Source organism: Giraffa tippelskirchi, chromosome 3, assembly GCF_054371585.1.
Source record: "Giraffa tippelskirchi isolate mGirTip1 chromosome 3, T2T-mGirTip1v1.2.pri, whole genome shotgun sequence".
In the NCBI taxonomy this organism is placed as follows: domain Eukaryota; kingdom Metazoa; phylum Chordata; class Mammalia; order Artiodactyla; family Giraffidae; genus Giraffa; species Giraffa tippelskirchi.
In genome coordinates this window covers 25,104,589-25,126,545 of record NC_137277.1, presented here as the reverse complement: position 1 = coordinate 25,126,545, position 21,957 = coordinate 25,104,589, and the positions used below count along the sequence as shown (strand labels likewise).

The window sequence follows — 21,957 nt, the reverse complement described above, 5'->3', positions numbered from 1 at the left end:
TGGTGATGGACAGGGAGGCCTGGTGTGCTGTGGTTTATGGGGTCACAAAGAGTCGGACACGACTGAGCGACTGAACTGAACTGAACTACTATATATAAAATGATAACCAACAAAGACCTACTGTATGGCAGAGGGAAATCTACACAATATTCTGTAATAACCCACATGGGTAAAGAATCTGAAAAAAGAATGAATATATGTACATATATAACTGAAGCACTTTGCTGTACACCTGAAACTAATACATCACTGTAGGTCATTATACGCCAATAAATTGTTTTAAATAATAAAAAATAAATTTTGTGATTCAAAAACAAAACAAAACCCCTCTCTTGAATCATCTCCTGCACCAAACTTCTACTTAAGATGGCTTGTGGGATCTTAGTTCTCTGACCAGGGATTGAACCCAGGCTCAGCAGTGAAAGCTCCAAGTCCTAACCACTGGGCTGCCAGGGAATTCCCTAAACTTCTTTATTTTTTTTTAAATAATTTTCATTTATTTATTTTTGGTTGTTGCTGGGTCTTCATTGCTGTGCAGGCTTTCTCTAGTTGCGGCAAGCAGGACCTACTCTCTAGTTGTGGTGCAGGGGCTTCTCATTGTGGTGGCTTCTCTTGTTGCGGAGCACGGGCTGTAGGCACATGGGCTCATTAGTTGTGGCTCACAGGCTCTAGAGCACTGGCTCAGTAACTGTGGCACAGGCCTAGCTGCGCAGCGGCAGGTGGGATCTTCCCAGAACCAGGGATCAAACCCTTGTCTCCTGTATTGGCAGGCGGATTCTTTACCACTGAGCCACCAGGGAAGCCCTCTCCAAACTTCTTGAAACTTGAGAGTCGCAATGGCATCTCAGTCCCACCCACCTGAAGAGGAGGCCAAAGGGACAGAAAGGCAATGTCTTTCCTGTAGTTTGGGTTAAACGGGCCTTCCAAAATCACAAGGGACTTTGCTGGGTGTTGTAGGGAACAGAGTCTGTGCCTTGCAGACCAAGATCTTTTCTGGTCCTGTAGTTTAGAATCACAGCCACAATCAGCACAGGTGCAGGAAGGTAGGGAACTGGCTGTAAGGTGGGCACAACAGGACACTATCTGCCACAGAAGGAGCAAGGGAAAGGTCAGACCAAGGGGGAATAACTGGCTCTCTCACCAGATTCCATCGTAGGTAAAGAGGCTCTTGACATGTTCCTCCGGGAGAAGCTTGAGCATTCCGGCAGCCAGACTAGGCTGAGGGAGTAGTGGTTTGTAGCTGCTGGATTCTGGATACGGGTACACACTTCTGAACACAAATAACACAATGCCCAGGGCCAAGAATAAGACCAACATCTTGAGGATCCACAGACATCTAGAGCTGTTAGGACACAAAAGAGCAAATGCTGTGTAAATCTTTTTTCCTTGATTATATGAAACATAAAAGGACCTGATTGTATAATATAGATGGGAACAGTAACTGGAGGGAAAAGGTCAATTTAACCTATATCTTCTACTACTTACCAAGACTGATTTCTGATAACCAGAAAAGAATCAAGTTGCAACAGACACTCAGAAAATTCACAAATAAAAGAATGTGCCAAAGCCCAAGGAGGGGGAGGGGAAGAGTAAGGCTTGCAGTATTAATGTCAACATAGTTGAATTTGAGGCAAAAAAAAAAATTAAATGGGGCCAAAAGGATCTCTTATTGTGATCACATGAGTGATCTACAAAACAGATGTAGATCATGTAGTGGTCATGAACTCTGTCCACCAGATAATAGCATTATTTAAGCAAAGAATGGCAGAATATAGGAGGAGAAAGATTAGAAATCCAAAAGTGGTCATGGATTCTAACATTCTCATGTCTAACACTCTAACAGCTCATTCCCTAACAAATCAAGTCTCAGAAATATATAAAGCAAGAAAGCAACTAATTTTTTTTTTTAATTTATGTGTTTATTTATTTTTGGTTGCACTAGGTCTTCAATGCTGCAGGAGGGCTTTCTCTAGTTGCGGCGAGTGAGGGCTACTCTTCATTGCAGTGTGTGAGTTTCTCATTGCGGTGGCTTCTCTTGTTTAAGGCCATGGGCTCTAGAGCTAGGGCTCAGTTGTTGCGGCTCCTGGACTCTACAGCACAGACACAACAGTTGTTATGCGTGGGCTTAGTCCCTCTGTGGCATGTGGAATCTTCCCAGACCAGGGATTGAAACCACATGCCCTGCATTGGCAGGCAGATTCCTATCCACTGTACCACCAGGGAATTCTGCAGCTAAATTTTAGATCCCATATCCTGTTAGAGAGGTTTTAGGACATTTACAGAAGTTGACCACTTATTTGAACACAAAACCATAACAAAGTGGAAATCATTCAGATTATACACTCTACACACTGACACATGTCATCAAAATGTAACTGATAGGGGCTTCCCTGGTGGCTCAGTGGTAAAGAATCTGCCTGCCAATGCAGGAGACACGGGTTCGATCCCTGGTCAGGGAAGATTCCACATGCTGTGGAGCAATTAAGCCCGTGCAACACAACTAGTGAGTCTGCGCTCTAGAGTCCAAGAGCCACAACTACTGAAGCCCGCGAGCCCTAGAGCCTGTGCTCTGCAACAAGAGAAGCCACCACAATAAGAAGCCCACGCACTGCAAGGAACGGTAGCTTCTGCTCACTCCAACTAGAGAAAAGCCTGCACGGTGAAGAAGACTCAGCACAGCCAAATATAAATAAATAAATAATTTAAATGTAACCTATAATAATAGTAAGCCCCCTCTTCCACAACATGGAAAAAAATTTTTAAAGCTTTCCAAAGCAACAGCTTGAGTCAAGGACAACATCAGAACACATATACAAAGATAATGAAGATACTACATACAAAAATATGGAATACACTAAAATTAGGATGAGTGGAAATTTTGAGTTTGAATACAAATTTCTGACCACAAGACATAAAATGAATAAATTAAACAATCAAATAAGTTTGAAAATGGATAACAAAATGAATCTAAGAAAAGCAGAAACAAGAACCTAATAATAATGCAAATGGAAAGAGGCAAATTAGAAAACATCTAAAACGGAATAATTATTAAACCCAAGCACGGAGGAGACAACTTTTGAGATATCTGCCTACTTAATAACCTCTCTGCTCTAAGACTCTTCTCCTGCCTGACCCACAGAGGTCACACCTATGAGCTAGTTGTATCACATGATTCTCCCCTGACCATTGGCTGATTGGACCAAAGGTGAACACCACTGAGCTGGGCCAATCAGTCAGAATTTCTTTCCCAGGAATTGGCCAGCAGAGATCAGCTAAATCTGGCCCACTGAACTGAGAATAGAGGAAAGGAGAAAAGGAAGAGAAGACAGAATAGGGTAAGAGACACAAGGAGAAGCCTAGATCTTGAATATCTAGATGAAAGAGATGATCTAAACAGATCAATTAAAGTGAAAAAAAAAAAACGAGGAAGTTGTCAAAGGCCTCAACAAAATCTGAAATCCGTATTTCATAAGTAAACAATTCCACACCAGTTTACAAAAGCCAGTTTTACAGTGATGCAAGTATAAGTACTGAAGAATAATGCTGTAAGTATGCTGAACAAATATTAGCAAATAGAGTATAATGGTATCCTAAATGAAAGATTCATCACTAATAAATGAAGTTCTTCTAGGACAGCAAGGATGACTCAATCCTACAGTGTGGCTGAACCACTCTGACTTTATCCTAGGCCCACAGTCCCACCTCTTTTCTTTCTTTCTTTTTTTTTTTAAAGAATAAAAAAAAAGAAATGGAAATTCAAAATTTCCACTCAGCATAATTTTAGTGTATTCCATAGTTCTGTGTCATTAAGTTCGTTACACAATTTTCAACCTAACAGAAGGAAACAAATTAGGAACAACAGAGGGGATGTGGCCTTGGCCTTTTTCAGGGTTTGGTTCTTTTCCTTCTGCTATAGCAGGAAATAAAACTGTGTGTCACTGAAGAAAAACAAGACAAAAATGAGAAAAAAAAAATTCTCTGGGTAAATGACTTTTCTGGTATTCCATATAATTTTTTCTCCTTAAACTGTTACTTCCTCCCCTTTCTGCAAGACTGAACTTCAGCCTGCTCACAAGAACTGTGCCTAAGCCAGGGGAGTTTCCTACCAACTTTTCCCCTGGCCTTCATCTGACATGAAAACTGGAACAATGCCTTTTGCTGATGTGAATGGTTAATGGTCATCAGAACCCCCCACACACACACACACAAAGGGAGTGAAAAACATCTATTTCACATTGATATGGACGTGATTCTCCCTAGTAGTCAGATTTTATTTTCAGCTTTGGTCCTTTAAGTCCCCTGTACCCTTTTCTGCAGCTTTGAATGCCTCCGGATCGACTGCCAGCTCCTGCCCATGTGTAAGTCACCCACAATAAACTTAATTGCTCTTCATGCCGTTGCCTGTTTTGTTTTGGGGTCTCAAAGTTCCTTCTCAGTTAGGAGGATATTATTCAATCTCTCTGCCTTCCCATAATTATACAATTTATTAATAAATTTCACCAAGTGGAAATTCAGGTCAGGAGAACACCCAATATGATTATATTGACAGAGGATTTTAAAAGCATTTAATAAAATTATCCATTCTTTTTTAAAAATTTATTTACTTTTTAATTGAAGGACAATTGATTTACAGAATTTTGTTGGTTTCTGCCAAACATCAACATGAATCAGCCGTAGGTATACATATGTCCTCTCCCTCTTGAACCTCCCTCCGTTCTTTTTTTTAAAATTAATTAATTTCTTTATTTTGCTGCACTGGGTCTTAGTTGCACACAGAACACTTAGTTGCAGCATGCAAACTCTTAGCTGTAGCATCTGAACTCTTAGTTGCAGCATGTGGGATCTAGTTCCCTGACCAGGGCCCCCTGCACTGGAAGCACAGAGTCACAGCCTCTGGACAACCAGGGAAGACCCCCAACATCCATTCTTAATTTATTAAACATTTCTTATTTAAGAAAGGACCTAAAACAGTCTCCCAAGGCAACAGAAATAAAGACAGAAGTAAACAAATGGAACCTAATCAAACTTACAAGCTTTTGCACAACAAAGGAAACCATAAACAAAACAAAAAGACAACCTACAGACTAGGAGACAATATTTGCAAATGATGTGACCTACAAGAGCTTAATTTCCAAAATATAAAAGCAGCTCATACAATTCAATAACACCAACAAAATCAAGACAACAGAAAAGCAAAACAAACAAAAAAGAACAATCAGAAAATGGGCAGAAGATCTAAACAGACCTTTCTCCAAAAGACATACAGATGGCCAAGAGGCACATGAAAAGATGCTCACCAATGCTAATTATTAGAGAAATGCAAATCAAAACTGCAATGAGATAACACCTCACACCAGTCAGAAGGGCCATCACTAAAAAGTCTACAAATAATAAATGTCGGAAAGGGTGTAGAGAAAAGGGAACCCTCCTACACTGTTGGTGGGAATGTAAATTAATGCAGTTACTATGGAGAACAGTATGGAGCTTCCTTAAGAAACTAAAAATAGGGACTTCCCTAGTGGTCCAGTGGTTAAGAACCCATCTTCCAATGCAGGGGACTCAGTTTGATCCCTGGTCGGGGAATTAAGATCCCACATAGTGCTGGGCAACTAAGCCCATGCACCACAACTACTGAGCCAGCACAACACAACTAGAGAAAGCCCACACGCTGCAACAAAGACCCAGCACAGTCAAAAGAAAAGCAAGAAAAAGAAACTAAAAATACATCTACCATACGATCCAGCAATCCCACTCCTGGGCATTTATCTACACAAAATTATAATTCAAAAATATATATGCACCCCTATGTTCACAGTAGCATTATTTATAATAGCCAAGACATGGAAGCAACCTAACTGTCCATGAATGGATAAAGGTTTGGTACACCTTTATACAATGGAATATTACTCAGCCATGAAAAGAAAATAATGCCATTTGCAGCAAACTGGATGGACCTAGAGATTATCATACTAAGCAAAGTCAAAAAGAGAAAGACAAATACCATATTATATCACTTATATGTATAATCTAAAATACAACACAAATGAACATATCTACAAAACAGAAACAGGCATACAGAACAGACGTGGTTGCCAAGGGAGGGAGGGTGAGGGAGGGAAGAACTAGGAGTTTGGGATTAGCCGATATACACTATTAGAATGGATAAGCAACAAGGTCCTACCCTATAGCACTGGGAACTTATATTCCATATCTTGTGACAAACCATAATGATGGAAAAAATATGAAAAAGTATATATATAAATATGTATAACTGAATCACGTTGCTGCACAGTAGAAACTGACACACAGTAATCAACCATGCTCCAATAAACTTCTTTAAAAAGGGAAGAACCTGGAAGAAATGATACCACACTAATAATTATGAGCACACCGAACATCTGGATCTCGGTTTACATACAGCATTCCCCTCTAAAGAAAATCAGAGCCCCTTGCAGAAATGGCTGGTTCTGGCTTTGGGTAAGGAAAATTCAAAGCAAGTCTAGAATATCCTGTGATGCCAGAAGCGAAGGGGGCTATCTAAGAAGACCACAGTTATATCCAAGAAAGAGGAGCCAGTTTAAAGGGTCTTCTACCAGCCATATTTGAGATAGTTGATACATCATCAAGAACAATGACTACAATTAACTATAACATATTAAATAAAAATAAAACCTATAAAGTTAATGATACTCCAAGGGGAAAATGCAAAGGGTGATCAGGGTACTTAAAAAAAAAAACTTTTTAATTATAGAAAAAAATCCCAAGTACATACAAAAAATAAAAAAAAACAATAAAATGAATTTTATTATACCCATTACCTACCTTCTACTCCTGGACAAAATGGATTTATCTGTTTCACCTATTCCCTCACTTCTCAAATCATTTTGAAGAAAATCTTGACATCATATCATTTCATCCATAAATATTCTATCTTTGAAGGGTAATGTGGCAGTTTTGTACTCAGATGAACCAAGCTGGAATTCCCTTCCCTGTGTAATGCCAGGTTAGGGATGGCCACAGAGAAATTTGCATGAGATTCAGAGGCAGTGCAGACGCTGGCAAGTTCCATCCACTTGGTCCTCTTTCCCTCAACTCTGTGTCCAGCCCTCCTTCCCAACTGGCCCTGCTGACCAACTACCTCAGGTTCGCTATAAGAACTTTCTCTGAGAACTCACAGTAGTGGTAACCATGAGGAACAACCTTTCATATACTTCTCCAGCAACTCTCTTTGTGGCTGTACTCCAGAAAGCAGATGTTTCTGAATTCTTCCCAGTTACAGCTCATTCATCTGTGACAAGATGATTGGTGACTTTTCTCTAATTTTTTTTTTTTTTGGAACTCGTCCCAAAATTGTAATTCCTATAATAAATTTCTTACTGTGCAATCCTCATTAAAGTTCTGCTTCTTTGCTTAAAGCTTGGGGTATTCAGATAAAGGTTCCTACACACACACAGACACCCAATACCCTTATCAGCTAAAAATCTAACAATCATTCTTTATTACCATCAAACGTGCATAGAGTTCCCTTCTGTCTTTTTTTTGTGTGTACAGACTGAAATAAGTCAGAAAGAGAAAAACAAATATCGTATATTAAGGCATATATATGGAAGCTAGAAAAACGGTACTGATGAACTTATTTGCAGGGCAGGAAGAGACGCAGACATAGAAAACAGACTTGCGGACACAGAGCGGAAGAAGAGGGTGGGACAAACTGAGAGAGTAGCATTTGACAAATACAGACAACCATGCATAAAATAAGTAGCTAGTGGGAAGCTGCTGTATAGCACAGGGAGTTCAGCTTGGTGCTCCATGACAACCTAGAGGGGTGGAGTGGGGTGTGGTGGGGTGGGAGGCAGGCTGAAGAAGGAGGGGATATATGTATACATAGAGCTGATTCACACTGCTGTACACAGAAACTGACACAACATTGTAAATCAATTACACTCCAATTAAAAATAGAATCAAAGCAGAATCTAAATAAGATCCATACATTGGTTGATATGTTTGGTCATCATATGGTTGGTCATCAGTGCCTTTTAATAGATAAAATTCCTCTGTATCTCTTCCTAGCAACTTACTTGTTTAAGGAACCATGTTGTTTATCCTATACAATTTGGATTTTCCACATCTGGACTGTGCTGATTTCAGCCCCCCGGGCCATGTTCCTTTGTTCCCTGAAATTTCTATAAATTTGTGGTTAGATCAAGAGGCTTGATCAGATCCAAGTTTGATTTCTGAGAAAATCCCTTCATAGGTGATGGTATGCACCCCTCCACCAGAGAGGCTAGGCACAGCATCTCTCTTCTGCGGAATATTAGTAGGCATTTGATGACTGCCCAGATCACTGGTTCTGAGTATTCTGGGGCTCAGGATCTTTATTCTTAAAAAAAAATTTTTTTGATGTGGACCATTTTTAAAGTTTTTATTGAATTTGTTACAATATTTCTTCTGCTTTATGTTTTGGGTTTTTAAGCCATGAAGCATGTGGGATCTTAAAGCCTCCACCAGGGATCACATGTCCTGCACTGAAAGGCGAAATCTTAACCACTGGACCGTCAGGGAAGTCCCTGGACCTTTTTATAATCTTAAAAATTACTGAGGATTCCCAAAGAGCTTTTGTTTTTATGGGTTATATCTGTCAATGTTTACCATTTTGGAAATTAAATTTGAGGAGTTTTTAAAAGTATGTATTAATTTAGAAATAACATAATAAGCCCATTAAAAACTAACACAAATAACATATTTTTATGAAAAATAATTACATGTTTCCAAACAAAAAGTAGTGAGAAAAAAAGCATCATTTTACATTTTTGCCTATCTCTGTAATATTTAGCTTAATAGATAAAATGAATCCTTATATTGTTTCTGCATTCAATCTGTTACATTGTTTGGTTGAAACATGTGAGGAAAATGCAGCCCCACACAGACACATAAGTGGAACAAAGATAATTGTGGATATTCATCTTTGATACCATGCCAAAAATCAAGAAGTAGTAGTTAAAAGGTTAGCAGCAACATGGAACCTGAAACCATCTCAATGAACTTTATTCATTGGTATGATTTGGACTTTGAATGGATCTTTTACCTACACTTGATTTTATAACACCATGCATCATTCATATGGAAAATATTGCTTCACTGAGCTATGCTGATCCCCCAAATGCTGATGCATTTTTAATGCAATACAGAGAATTCATTCATTAATATCGACACCAGTCTCATCAGAAAGGTCTCTAAATAATAAGACTCTCAACCTCATTGCAGTAGAAATAAGTTTTACAAAGTTCTAATTTTTTGGAAAGCTTGAATTTTATGATTGGTAACAAATACTACCAGTTGTTTTCTTCAAATGGACAAGATCACTTGCTTCATTTTTTAAAAAAGATATCTACCAAAAACAGAAGTCTGAATAACCAGCTTATTCTTCATTTTTATTCATTCTTTAAACAAAAAATATTTCAATTAAAAAGCAGCTAGTTCAACTTGATGACATAAATCAAAGCAAGAACCTCTATGATATACCTCCTAGAGTAATGGAAGTAAAAACAAAAATAAACAATTGGGACTTAATTAAATTTAAAAGCTTTTGCACAGCAAATGAAACTATAAACAAGGTCAAGACAACTCTCAGAATGGGAGAAAATAACAGCAAATGAAACAACTGACAAAGGATTAAATTCCAAATTATATAAGCAGCCCATACAAGTCAAAACCAGAAAAACAAACAACCCAATCAGAAAGTGGAAAAAAGACCAAACAGACATTTCTCCAAAGACATACGGATGGCTAACAAACACATGAAAAGATGCTCAACACTGCTCATTATTAGAGAAATGCAAATCAAGACTACAATGAGATATCACCTCACACTAGTCAGAATGGCTATAATCAAAAAGTCTACAAACAATAAATGAGGGAGAGGGTGTGGAGAAAAGGGAATTCTCTTGCACTGTTGGTGGGAATGTAAACTGATACAGCCACTATGGAAGACGGTGTGGAGATTCCCTAAAAAGTCTAGGAATAAAACCACCATTCGACCCAGCAATTCCACCACTAGGCATATACCCTGAGGAAACCAAAACTGAAAAAGACAATGTACCCCAATGTTCACTGCAACGTTATTTACAATAGCTAGAACATGGAAGCTCCATCAACAGATGAATGGATAAAGAAGCTGTGGTACATCTATGCAATGGAATATTCCTCAGCCATAAAAAGGAATGCATTAGAGTCAGTTCTAATGAAGTGGATGAACCTAGGGCCTATTTATACAGAGTGAAGTACTTCAGAAAGAGAAAGATAAATATTGTATACTAACACATATATGTGGAATCTAGAAAAATGGTACTAATGAATTTATTAGAAGGGCAGCAGTGGAGAAACAGACAGAGAGAACAGACTTATGGACATGGCGGGGATGGGGAGGAGGGAGTGGGTGAGATATACAGAGAGTGTAACATGGAAACTTACATTACCATATGTAAAATAGATAAGCAATGGGAATTTGCTGTATGACTTGGAACTCAAACAGGGGCTCTGTAACAACCTAGAGGGTGGGATGGGGAGGGAGGCTCAATAGGGAGGGGACATATATATACCTGTGGCTGATTCATATTGATATTTGTCAGAAAACAACAAAATTCTGTAAGGCAATTGTCCTTCAATTGAACAATAAATTTTTTAAAAGTGGTTATATAAAAAAAAAAAGCAGTTAGTTCAGCTCCCTGCTCAAATTGCACAACCACTTTTTCTTGAGGCAACAACTGCACTTCAGTCTGTAGTAGGAATGTTTTACTGTTCATCAAAAGATACATTTAAAATTGTTTGTTTTTTCTTCATGCCACATGCAGGATCTTCATTCCCCCACCAGGGATTGAACCCTCGCCCCCTGCAAAGGAACTACAAAGCCTTAACCACTGAACTGCCAGGGAAGTCCAAAATTGGTATTTAAAAAAAAATCAGTTGATTTAACCATTTCATCAAGGATATTCTGAAGTTTCCCCTGAGTGTGGTGGGAAGAATGCAACTCCCACCAGTTCAAGCAAAGGTACCAGCAGCAGTTTTCCTTCATTGCCCTTACATCATCAGTGTCAAAGTCAGCATAGTGAAAAAGGCAACTAGCATCTTAATACTATCATGAATAGTTCTGACCTTACAGACTCCCTGAGGAGGTCACTGGGGCCCTCAGGAGTCTATGGCCCACAGTTGAAGAAGCCCTGCTCTAGCCTTTTCTTCTACAGGGATGTCAGGGTTTTCTCTCCCTGATTTTAGAAGCTCTTGATGCTACTGTAACAGAGCAGGAAGAGCACAGCCCCTAGCAGGTAGCCATTGCTGCGCCTTATTACTCTGCCCCCTGTTACTAGGCATCAGGTCTTGCTCAGCCACTGCTCTCTGCCTCAGTGGGCCCTGCCCACAAGCACCCAACCATCAGCGAGTGACCATTAGTTGTCTCGCTCAGCTATTGGTCAGGGCCGCAGTGGGCCCCGCCTACTGGTACCTGTCAATGAGGGACGACTGGGGAGTGATTGGGTCAACAGGCGGTGGTGTGGTGGTCATCAGGTGGAGACTGACATAAGAGGCAGATTCAGGCCTTCTCCTGGAGGCCGTCCAGCTTACCCAGACTTGGGCCAGCAGGTGAGCTGGACAGCCCAGGGAACAGACTGGGGACTACGTCCTGTAGGGCTCCAGAGCGCTCACTAAGGCCCCTTCCACTAGCCTTGGCTCAGCCCTTGAGGCAGCAGTGAACCCTCCCCCATCTCTGTCTCTGCAACCTAGCAGCAGTGGCCATCTCTGTGAGTTCCAGTCGGAGAGACCTGGTCTCCCCATTTGGGTGGCCTGAGCAAACTGAGGGCCAGTTGGGTTGGATGCTTGGCTCCCTCAGGGATGACAGCTGGGCAGGATGTGGGAACCTGGCCCTGAAAGAGCTGCCAACTGAGATCTGCCTCCTCTTAGCCAGGACTGGGGCTTTGGGGTGAAAGTTGTGCGTTGGGACTTTGCCTTTTCTTGTCAGGACAGAGAATAACATTTATCTGGTAGAGATTTACAGGAACATGGTTACCTGACCATGACCAGACCTTAAGAACAAAGGATCTGACAGGGAGAAGTCTGCAACAACTAACCACGCCCATCCCTCACCTTTTGCTTTTAAAGGGACTTGCTGAAAGCTTTTGGTAACTTTGGGGTTCTTAGGGCATGAGCCACTCATCTTCTTGTATGAATCTGTAATAAACCTTCTTCTATTCCAAACTCTAATGTTGAATATTGATGGGCCTCACTGTGCATCAGACATATGGACTTGCAATTTCAGTAACAATAGCTTTGACTATATGGACCTTTGTCGGTAAAGTGATGTCTCTGCTTTTTAAAACGCTCTCTAGGTTGGTCACAGCTTTTCTTCCAGTGACCAAGTGTCTTTTATTTTATTTTTTTTTAATTAGTTTATTTATCTATTTTTTTTCTAGATTCATGACTGCAGTCACAGTCTGAAGTGATTATGGAGCCCAAGAAAATAAAATCAGTCACTGCTTCCACTTTTCCCCCCATCTATTTGCGTGAAGCGATGGGACCAGATACCATAATATTAGTTTTCTGAATGCTGAATTTTAGGCCAACTTTTTCTCTCTTTCACCCTCATCAAGGGGCTCTTTAGTTCCTCTTCACTTTCTGCCATTAGAGTGGTTATCATCTGCATATCTGACGTTTTGATATTTCCCCCAGCAATCTTGATTCCAGCTTGTGCTTCATCCAGCCCAGCATTTTGCATGATGTGCTCTACATATAAGTTAAATAAGGAGAGTGACAATATACAGTCTTGATGTACTCCTTTCCAAATTTTGAACCAGTCCACTGTTCCATGGATGGTTCTAACTGTTGATTCTTGACCAATATACAGGTTTCTCAGGAGGCAGGTAATGTGGCCTGGTATTCCCATCTCTTTAAGAACTTTTCACAGTTTGTTGTGATTCACACAGTCAAAGGATTTAGGGTAGGCAATAAAGCAGACGTAGATGTTTTTTTGGAATTCCTTTTTTTTCTATGATCCAACAGATGTTCGCAATTTGGTCTCTGGTTCCTTTGCCTTTTCTAGCTCCAGCTTGTACATCTGGAAGTTCTCAGTTGACGTACTGCTGAAGCCTAGCTTGAAGGATTTTGAGCATTACCTTGCTAGCATGTAAAATGAGCGCAACTGTGTGGTAGTCTGAACATTCTTTGGTATTGCCTTTCTTTGGGATTGGAATGAAAACTGACTTTTCCAGTCCTGTGGCCACTGCTGAGTTTTCCAAATTTTCTGACATATTGAGTGCAGCACTTTCACAGCATCATCTTTTAGGATTTGAAATAGCTCAGCTGGAATTCCACCACCTCCACTAGCTTTGTTCATAGTTACTCTTCCTAAGGCCCACTTGATATCACACTCCAGGATGTCTGGCTCTAAGGAGTGACCAGACCATCATGATTAGCTCTGCTATGACATTCTTAGTATACCAGTTTATCTACCTTGGGATTTCTCTGATAGCTCAGCTGGTAAAGAATCTGCCTGCAATGCAGGAGACCCCGGTTTGATTCCTGGGTCAGGAAGATCCCCTGGAGAAGGGATAGCCTACCCATTCCAGTATTCTTGGACTTCCCTTGTGGCTTAGCCGGTAAAGAATCTGCCTGCAATGTGGGAAACCTGGGTTCAATCCCTGGGTTGGGAAGATCCCCTGGAGAAGGGAAAGGCTACCCCCACTCCAAGTATTCTGACCTAAAGAATTCCATGGACTTTATAGTCCATGGGGTCGCAAAGAGTTAGTCATGACTGAGTGACTTTCACTTCATTTCACTTGTCTACCTTTATTGGTTTTCCAGCTCTACTTCTTTATGTATGTATATGTATAATTGAATCACTTTGCTGTATACCTGAAACATTGTAAATCAACTATACTTCAATAAAAAATAAAATAAGATAACTGCCAAAATGGATGATATACAAACTGCTGCTGCTGCTAAGTCGCTTCAGTCGTGTCCGACTCTGTGCGACCCCATAGACGGCAGCCCACCAGGCTCCCCCGTCCCTGGGATTCTCCAGGCAAGAACACTGGAGTGGGTTGCCATTTCCTTCTCCAATGCATGAAAGGGAAAAGTGAAAGTGAAGTCGCTCAGTCGTGTCCGACTCTTAGCGACCGCGTGGACTGCAGCCTACCAGGCTCCTCCGTTCGTGGGATTTTCCAGGCAAGAGTACTGGAGTGGGGTGCCATTGCCTTCTCCGATATACGAACAAAAGATCTCAAATTACTAAAAGAATCAAAGACACAGAGGAAACAGTGAGTATTCGAGTACTGGAGAAGAGGGGCTGGGGCAGAGGAATACTTGAAGAAAAATGAAAAATTTCAAAACTAATAAAGGAGCTTTTGTGAAGTTCTATTTAAGCCACAAAGAAGAAAATTAAAAATAAATACACACCAAAAAGCATTATAGTAAAAGTTAAAACACAAGGAGAATCAGGGCTAGAGACACACTTGGGTATCAGCTACTGCCTGAGTACGGTGGAGTCCTCCAAAAGTAACTGCTGACCTTAGTCACTGGCTGTGGCCCTCATGACACAGTCAGTCACCAGGTTAGTGACATGCATCAGACTGACCTACACAACTGTTAGATCCATGCATGCCCACAAATTAGGGGGAGGTTCAGGAGACCTCTGTTACAGGAGTAACAGCTGTAGAAGCTATCAAGGGACCTGAATTCTAGTCTTGGCACTGCCTCTGACCTTCTCAGTGACTTACTCTGGTTCCATGAAAATACTAGTCTTTTCCATTTGATAGCTTTGGTGGCTTTTTAAAGATTTGTTTTATTTGACAAGTGGAGTACCTGCTATGTCACTCTTTTGTACGAGTAAACAACTTACATTGTAATGGAGGAGATGGGCTGTGAAGACAATAAACATAGCTTTTTAATCGTAGTGAAGTAATGAAAATGGTTGCCTTCTCGCCCCAGTCACGCAAAATTGGTGAGGCATTACTACTTAAAGAGGAACCAGAGCTTCTGCCCAACTGTCAACCTTGATAAAATGTGCATCTCGGTCAGTGAGCAGACACAGGTAAACGCTGCCAAGAACAAGACTAGGGTGAGTCCTAGCATGGGTGCAGTGCGATTGGGCTACTCGGAAGTTTTGGGGAAGGGGAAGTTCCCAAAACAGCCTGTCATGACGGCCAAATTCTTCAGAAGAGCTGAGGAGACTTAAGGTGTGGGTGGGGCTTTTGTCATGATAGCTTGAAGCCACATGGTGGGAGATGCATAAAGTTAAACAAGTGCTTTTCAAAAAACAAATAAAATACAAGATAATCTTAAAAGCAGCCATAAAAGATTAACTTTAAAAGAAGTTGCTAGTTAATTTTCCAACAGAATATATGAGAAGCCAGAGATACTGAAATATCTTTGATATCACCATGACTATTCAAAAATGAAGGTGCCCATAAAGGTGTTTCTAGACAAGCAACACTTGAGGGAACTGATCACCAGCATACTTGTACTAAAATAACTACTAAAGGTAGATTACTCCAGAAGGAAGATCATAAAGAAAGAAGGAAGAGAAATAAAACTGAAAAGTGGGTAGGTCTACATGACTACTGACTATATAAAATAATGCTGTTTTGTTTCGTAACAGTAAGAAACAATAAGAAAATCATAAAACACAACAGAACCAAAAAAGGGTAAAGTAATGACACGTAAGTCAGGAAAGGAGAAAGCAGACTAAAAGTGTTCCAAGGTCTTTACATTTCCCTGGGAAGATTTAAAAAACCAAGTAAGGACTTCCCTGGTGGTCCAGCGGTTAAGACTCTGCTCTTCCAATGCAGCCAGCATGAGTTTGATCACTGGTTGGGGAAATAAGATCCCACATGCCATGTGGCACAGCCAAAAAATGAAAGTAAATAAAATAAGAATTAAATAATTTTTTAAAACAACATTTTAGACTTTGATAAGTCAAGAACCTTATAATCTATAGTGTAACTACTGTAGAAATAAAATACAAATAATAAAGCTAATAGACAGGAAAATAGGATAAAAAAATCAATTCCAAAAGTGCAAGAAGAGAGAAAAGAAGAATATAGACCAGGCAGAACAAATAGAAAGCCCTCACTGAGATGTTAGATTTAAACCAACTATATCAATAATTGTTGCTATTCAGTCACTAAATCATGTCCAACTCTTTGTGACCCCCTTGGACTGCAGCACGCCAGGCTTCTCTGTCCTCAGCTACTCCCCAAGTTTGCTCAAATTCATGTTCATTGAGTCAGTGATGCTATCTAACCACCTCATCCAATAATTACATAAGTTGATTAAATGCTCCAATTAAAACACAAGGTAATCAGACTAGATGGAAAAAAGAAACCCAAAAATATGCGGTTTGCAAGAGATACATCAAAGCAAAATGATATAGAAACATTGAGAGTAAAAAAGAAGATAAATATAGTAAGTGTAACCAAGATAAAGTTGCTATCTCTATATTAATATTAAAGGAAGTTGACTTAATTAATATCAAGTGAAGTCTACTTCATTTGATATTAATATAGAGATATCAAGCAAAACCACAGATAGAGGAATACCTCAAGTTATAAAATACTCAGCTCACAGAAAGAGATAACAATTCTTTATTCTAATAACATACCCTTAAAATATATTCGGTAAAATACTGAAAGAATTACAAGGAGAAACAGACATATTCACAATCATGGTGAGAGAGATTTTAACCTGATCAACAAAGCAATCAAAAAATTGATAAGCATTTAGATGATTTGAAGCAGACAATCAGCAAACTTGATAAAAGGGCTGGCTATATAAAGCCCTACATGTAACGATTGCAGAATATGAATTTCTTCCAAACATACACAGAACATTTACAAAAACTGAACATATGATGGGTCATAAAACAAGTGTCCAAAATTTCAAAGAATTTCAGTAATATAGAGTATATTTTCTAACCCTAATGCAATTAAGTTGGCAGTGAACAACAAAAAGATAACTAGAAAATGCTTGCTTTTAAAAATTCAGAAATGCACTTCTAAATAACTATGGGTCAAAGAAAAAAATCACGATGGAAATTAACATTTGTTTGAATTACATGACAGTGAAAATACCACAAATCAACACCACTGGAAAGCTAAAAAGCAATACTCACAAAGAAATTTATGGCTCTGAATATCTCTATTAGAAAAGAAGAAAATCTGAGAGGCAGGAAGTCAAGCATCTACCTCAGAAATTAGAAAAAGATCAGTTAAATTAGGCTCAAAATTAGAAAAAGATCAGTAAATTAGGCTCAAAATAAAGTAGGAAGAAGAAAATAATAAATATGAGAGCAGAAAATAATGAAATAGGGAACATATACTTTAAAGTGTCGTCAAAGCCAAAAGCTGTTTTACTTTAAAAGTGAAAGTGAAAGTGTTGGTTCAACTCTTTGTGACGCCATGGACTGTAGCCCACCAGACTCCTCTGTCCATGGAATTCTCCAGGCAAGAATACTGGAGTGGGTTGCCATTCCCTTCTCAAGGGAATCTTCCCTGGATCGAACCTGGGTCTCCTGCATTGCAGGTGGATTCTTTACCATCTGAGCCTCCAGGAAGCCCTTACAAAAGTAATAAGCTCATTGGAAGGAGTTAAGATAAAAACAAGAGCAGGCACAAATCACCAAAGTCAGGAATGTCAGGAGCATCACTTGAAACTTAAGGCTATTAAGGAAGTAATAAGAGAATATAAATGAGTAATTTTGTGACACTAAACTTGAAAATTTAGAGGAAATAAGCGAGTTCTTAGAGAAGAATACAGCTTTAAAAAACTGACACGAGGAAAAATAGAAAATTCTGAATAATTCTATAAGCCAAATTTTCATTTTCATTCTTCCAAAGAATAGCTAAAAAACTACAACTTAGGAAACAGCATAAACATTTCACCAAAACCTTACAAGAATATAAGAAAGAAAGAGGGACTTTCCTGGCGGTCCCGTGGCTAAGACTGTAAGCTCCCAATGCAGGAGACCCAAGTTGGATCCCTGGTGGGGGAATGAGATTCCACACGCCACAACTAAGAGCTCTAATGTCACAACTAAGGCCCAGAGCATCCAAATAAATAAAAACAAATATTAAAAATTCAAAAAAAAATGAAAAAAATCACAGCCAGTCTCATTCATGAAAATAAATGCCAAAGTCCCACGGTAACCAGTCTCCGAGGTGGCCCTTGGATGGTCTCAGCTTCCAAGTAGTCACACCTTTGTGTAGCTTTCCACCCTGGCCAATAACAGCACAGAGTGGAAGAAGCCGCTTCCCACACAAGTCTGGGCGGCCAATATGAAAACAACATAGGTCACTTCTGTGACTGATAAAAGACTCTGTAACTATCACCTTGGTGACACATTCTCAGAGGATGTGCTCTGGGAAAGTCCACTGCTATGCTGTGAGTTGCCCATGCAGAGCCACGTGGAGAGGAACTAAAGTCCCCAGCCAACAGGCACTTGAGTGAATTAGGAAGTGGATCCAGCCATCAGCCCCAGTAGAGTCTTCAACTCATCACAGTTATTTCATTTAAATGTGCTATGTTTCTACTAGATAGGTTTATGATTATTATTTTTAGTGACTTTATGTATTTTTAGATTTTTCACAGCTTTAATTTTTAATATGGTGATAGGAATAGATACAACTCACCTCAACAAAAGTTCTCTGGGGTCCTCAATAATTTCTAAGAGTTAAAAGGGCCCTGAGACCAAAAAGACCAAGAACTGCTGATCTAAGTTCTAAGCAATTACTATGGTTCTTGATAATACAGATGAGCTTTTATAAGGACTTATAGTACAATACAGGGAATATAGCCAATATTTTATAATAAATATAAATGGAATATAACCTTTAAAATTCATCAGTCACTATAGAAAAGACCCTGATGCTGGGAAAGATTGAAGGCAGGAGGAGAAGCGGATGACAGAGGACGAGATGGTTGGATGGCATCACCAACTCAATGGACATGAGTCCAGCAAGCTCTGGGAGGTGGTGAAGGACAGGGAAGCCTGGCGTGCTGCAGCCCCTGGGGTGGGAAAGAGTCAGACACCACTGAGGAACTGAACAACAAAATGTTGCACACTTGAAACTTATTGTACATCAACTATACCTCAATAAAAATTTTAATAAGAATAATAATACAGATGAACTTCAAATTAGCACATTACTTATCCTTTAATAAAAGTTATATTCTATGTGTAAGTTAATCTGAAGAACTCACAGGCACAGGCACAGCTGGTTCCCAACACATACCTGGCTCAGCTACATAGATTCCTTTCAGGAGTAAACGTGCAATCAGAACAAGTATTCAGAATTGCTCAAGCCCATTTCTCCATTTAAGCAACAGATGTAAAATAGACACTAATAGCACAATGATTTTAAAGACACAACCAAGCATCTGGTTACTTCTATCTTTAGTGGTGACCACTTGAGTTTTTCATTTGTGTTTAAAAAATTTTTAATAGCAAAAACAGTGCAAACTGCCAAGTATATTTTGTTTGGTATGAATTTACCACTTATGAATTAATTCATATATAAACTATTTTACCCAATTTGAATATCTTTTAAAATTGCAGTTTATTTTTAATTGTCTGCAAATGAAAAGAAAGCAACACAATAGTAATTATCACTGGTATTATATATTATTACTGAAGATAACTCTGTCCTGTAGAGAAGGGTATTAAAAAATGATCAACTGATGATGTCAAATATGCTAGAGTCATAACTTCTCCAAGAGGTCAGGACAGTTGTATTTCCCGTACCTGGTATAATGCCTCTCACATGATAGGATTATCAAACTTTTGTGGAATGAAATGTTATGAATATAATGTCCCATACAATCAAAAAAGTACTGACTATCCTCAGAGTTAGATTCCAACCTGCTCCTTTCAATGTAGCCCTTGGACAACCTTTATTCTCCATTTCCACAACTGTAGCTTGGACATGACACTTCAAAGAGTGCTGAGGTGAACTCTAGTGCTAAAATCTAGAACAGGGCCTATTCATAAGTGCTCCAGTATTAAGAGAAGCCTCGGGCCATGGGGGTCGCAAGAAGTCGGACACAACTGAGTGACTTTCACTTTCACTTTTGTGTCTGAGCGAGGGAGGGAGGTAGCCCTTTTGTCGAGAAAAGTGGAAATAAGTGCTCTACAGTGGATGAAAGGAATTTACAAACCAACATTTACTGAGTTTTACTGCATGCTACTCTAGCGATTTTTTCTTGGGTAGGGAGGGTGTGTTGGCGTGAACTATCCTATCACAGAGGGATAAAAATCAGAAGTATCTATTTCAGAGTCAGGTATTTTTTTAATAAAAAGGAAAACTAAAAAGGCAAAGAATAGGTTAAAAGAAATAGTTTCTTCTCAGGAAGAAACTTTAGTTCCCCAAGGCCACACGAGTCAGCAGCCTTACTATCACAGAGATATAAACATAGCAAAAACATCAGGCAAAACCCAGACCTTTTGTTCACAATTCCAGAGGTCCATATGTGAAGGGAAAGTCAAGTTTGTTGAGGACTTGCCAGCTTTAAATTCCTTGGCACCAGTTGGGAGCGTGGTGCCAAGACTCCTCACTCATCAAGGAATGTGGGATGAGGGAAGTCTCTGGCTAAGGAAGGGGAGAGGTGCCAGAATGAAAGCCTTAGCCAGAGACTTTCCGCGACGAAAGGGCTACCTCCCTCCCTCGCTCGCTCAGCCACAAAAGTGAAAGTGAAAGTCACTCAGTTGTGTCCGACTTCTTGGCGACCCCCATGGACGAGGCTCCTCCTCATACTGGAGTGGGTAGCCATTCCCTTCTCCAGGGGATCTTCCCCACCCAGAGATCGAACCTGGGTCTCCCGCATTGCAGGTGGATCCTTTACCAGCTGAGCCACCAGGGAAGCCCTTACAAACTGCGCCTCATGTTAATGCCCATAAAACATCATCCCACCAACACGTTTTTGCATTGCCGGGAGACGCCTTCCGTGTTAGCATTAAATGATCGTTTTAGTTTTGAAAAATACAAAGAAAGTAAACTTTGGGGATAAAAAGGCGCAAATTGTATTTCTGATCCTTCTTCCTGGTTTATAAAAACTAAATGAGCCCTCCGAGTCTATTTTTTCCCCTGTTAATTATTACGCTATTCCTTAGAGGATTTAGCGCCCAGAGCCACAAAACAAACACTTACTCTGCCTCGAGACTGTCGCCTAGACCTGAAAACCGACTTTTCAAAATCTCTGACTCCTAAACCCCAGGCTGTTTTCTGAAGGTGCGTAAGGGACCAGCGGCAGTTTCCGACTGCCCAGAGCCGGCGGTTCCCGCGCCGGGGTCCCACACCCCGGGGACCCACACCTCCAGCCCTGTTCAGAGCCTCCGGGTTCCAGGCCGCCCCGCACGCTCGGCAACACCGCGCTACGCACTCCAGGCTCGAGAAGCAACCTCCACGTCAAATTTTCCATTTCCATCTCGAAAACCAGTGTTCCCCGGAGCGCAGCGGTCGAGAACAAGCAAGAGTTCCCATCAGCGTCCCCAAGCACTGTCTCCTAGCTGCCCCACCTAGGTAGGGGGCGGACTGGACTTAATTTAGAGACCGGCTGCCCCGTCCCATGACCCTGGTGTCCGCGGGCCCGGCACTTGGCCGCTCCTCGAAGGCGCGTCTGGCTGGCCAAGACTGACCTCTGCTCCGGAGACACTCACCCGAACGAAGTCATCACGAATCCCGCCGCCTCGGATGCCCTGGGCTGGTGGAGCCGGGCAGCCTCCCAGCAGATTGTCCAGCGCTAGGCACCAACCCGGGGTAGAGGAAGCCGCGAGAGCTTGGGTCGGACCCGCCCACTTCACCACCAGCCCCCGCCCATCTCCCGGGTCTTGTCTTGAGCACAGCTTGGCGCCAGTGTGTCCTGGCATCTTTGTGGTCTTTGGGGGACAGTTGAACCTTTTAGGATCTTAGATCCCCAATC

At 40.6% G+C, this 21,957-nt stretch overlaps 1 protein-coding gene and 1 non-coding gene across 5 annotated transcripts in view; one reads left to right on the top strand and one right to left on the bottom strand.

The window, feature by feature from the left end:
- The window catches only part of B4GALNT2 (beta-1,4-N-acetyl-galactosaminyltransferase 2 (SID blood group)), a 62,532-nt gene extending 40,759 nt beyond the window's left edge, over positions 1-21,773 (bottom strand). For 2 of the 4 annotated variants that reach the window (XR_014080184.1, XM_081582513.1), the window contains exons 1-2: positions 21,695-21,773; positions 1,142-1,342 (exon numbers count right to left, since the gene is read on the bottom strand). Coding sequence is in view for 3 of the 4 variants with exons in the window: in XM_081582513.1 (XP_081438639.1) it covers positions 1,142-1,342; positions 21,695-21,708 (215 nt within the window). In the remaining variant the exon portion in view is untranslated. Of the gene's footprint in view, positions 1-1,141; positions 1,343-21,185 lie in introns of all 4 variants that reach the window. The other 2 variants (XM_081582514.1, XM_081582515.1) reach the window with 2 other exon arrangements.
- LOC145543988 (small nucleolar RNA SNORA3/SNORA45 family) lies at positions 14,480-14,609 on the top strand. Its single transcript, XR_014081216.1, has one exon. It is a non-coding gene; the product is annotated as a small nucleolar RNA SNORA3/SNORA45 family (small nucleolar RNA).
- Positions 21,774-21,957: the final 184 nt, after the last annotated feature.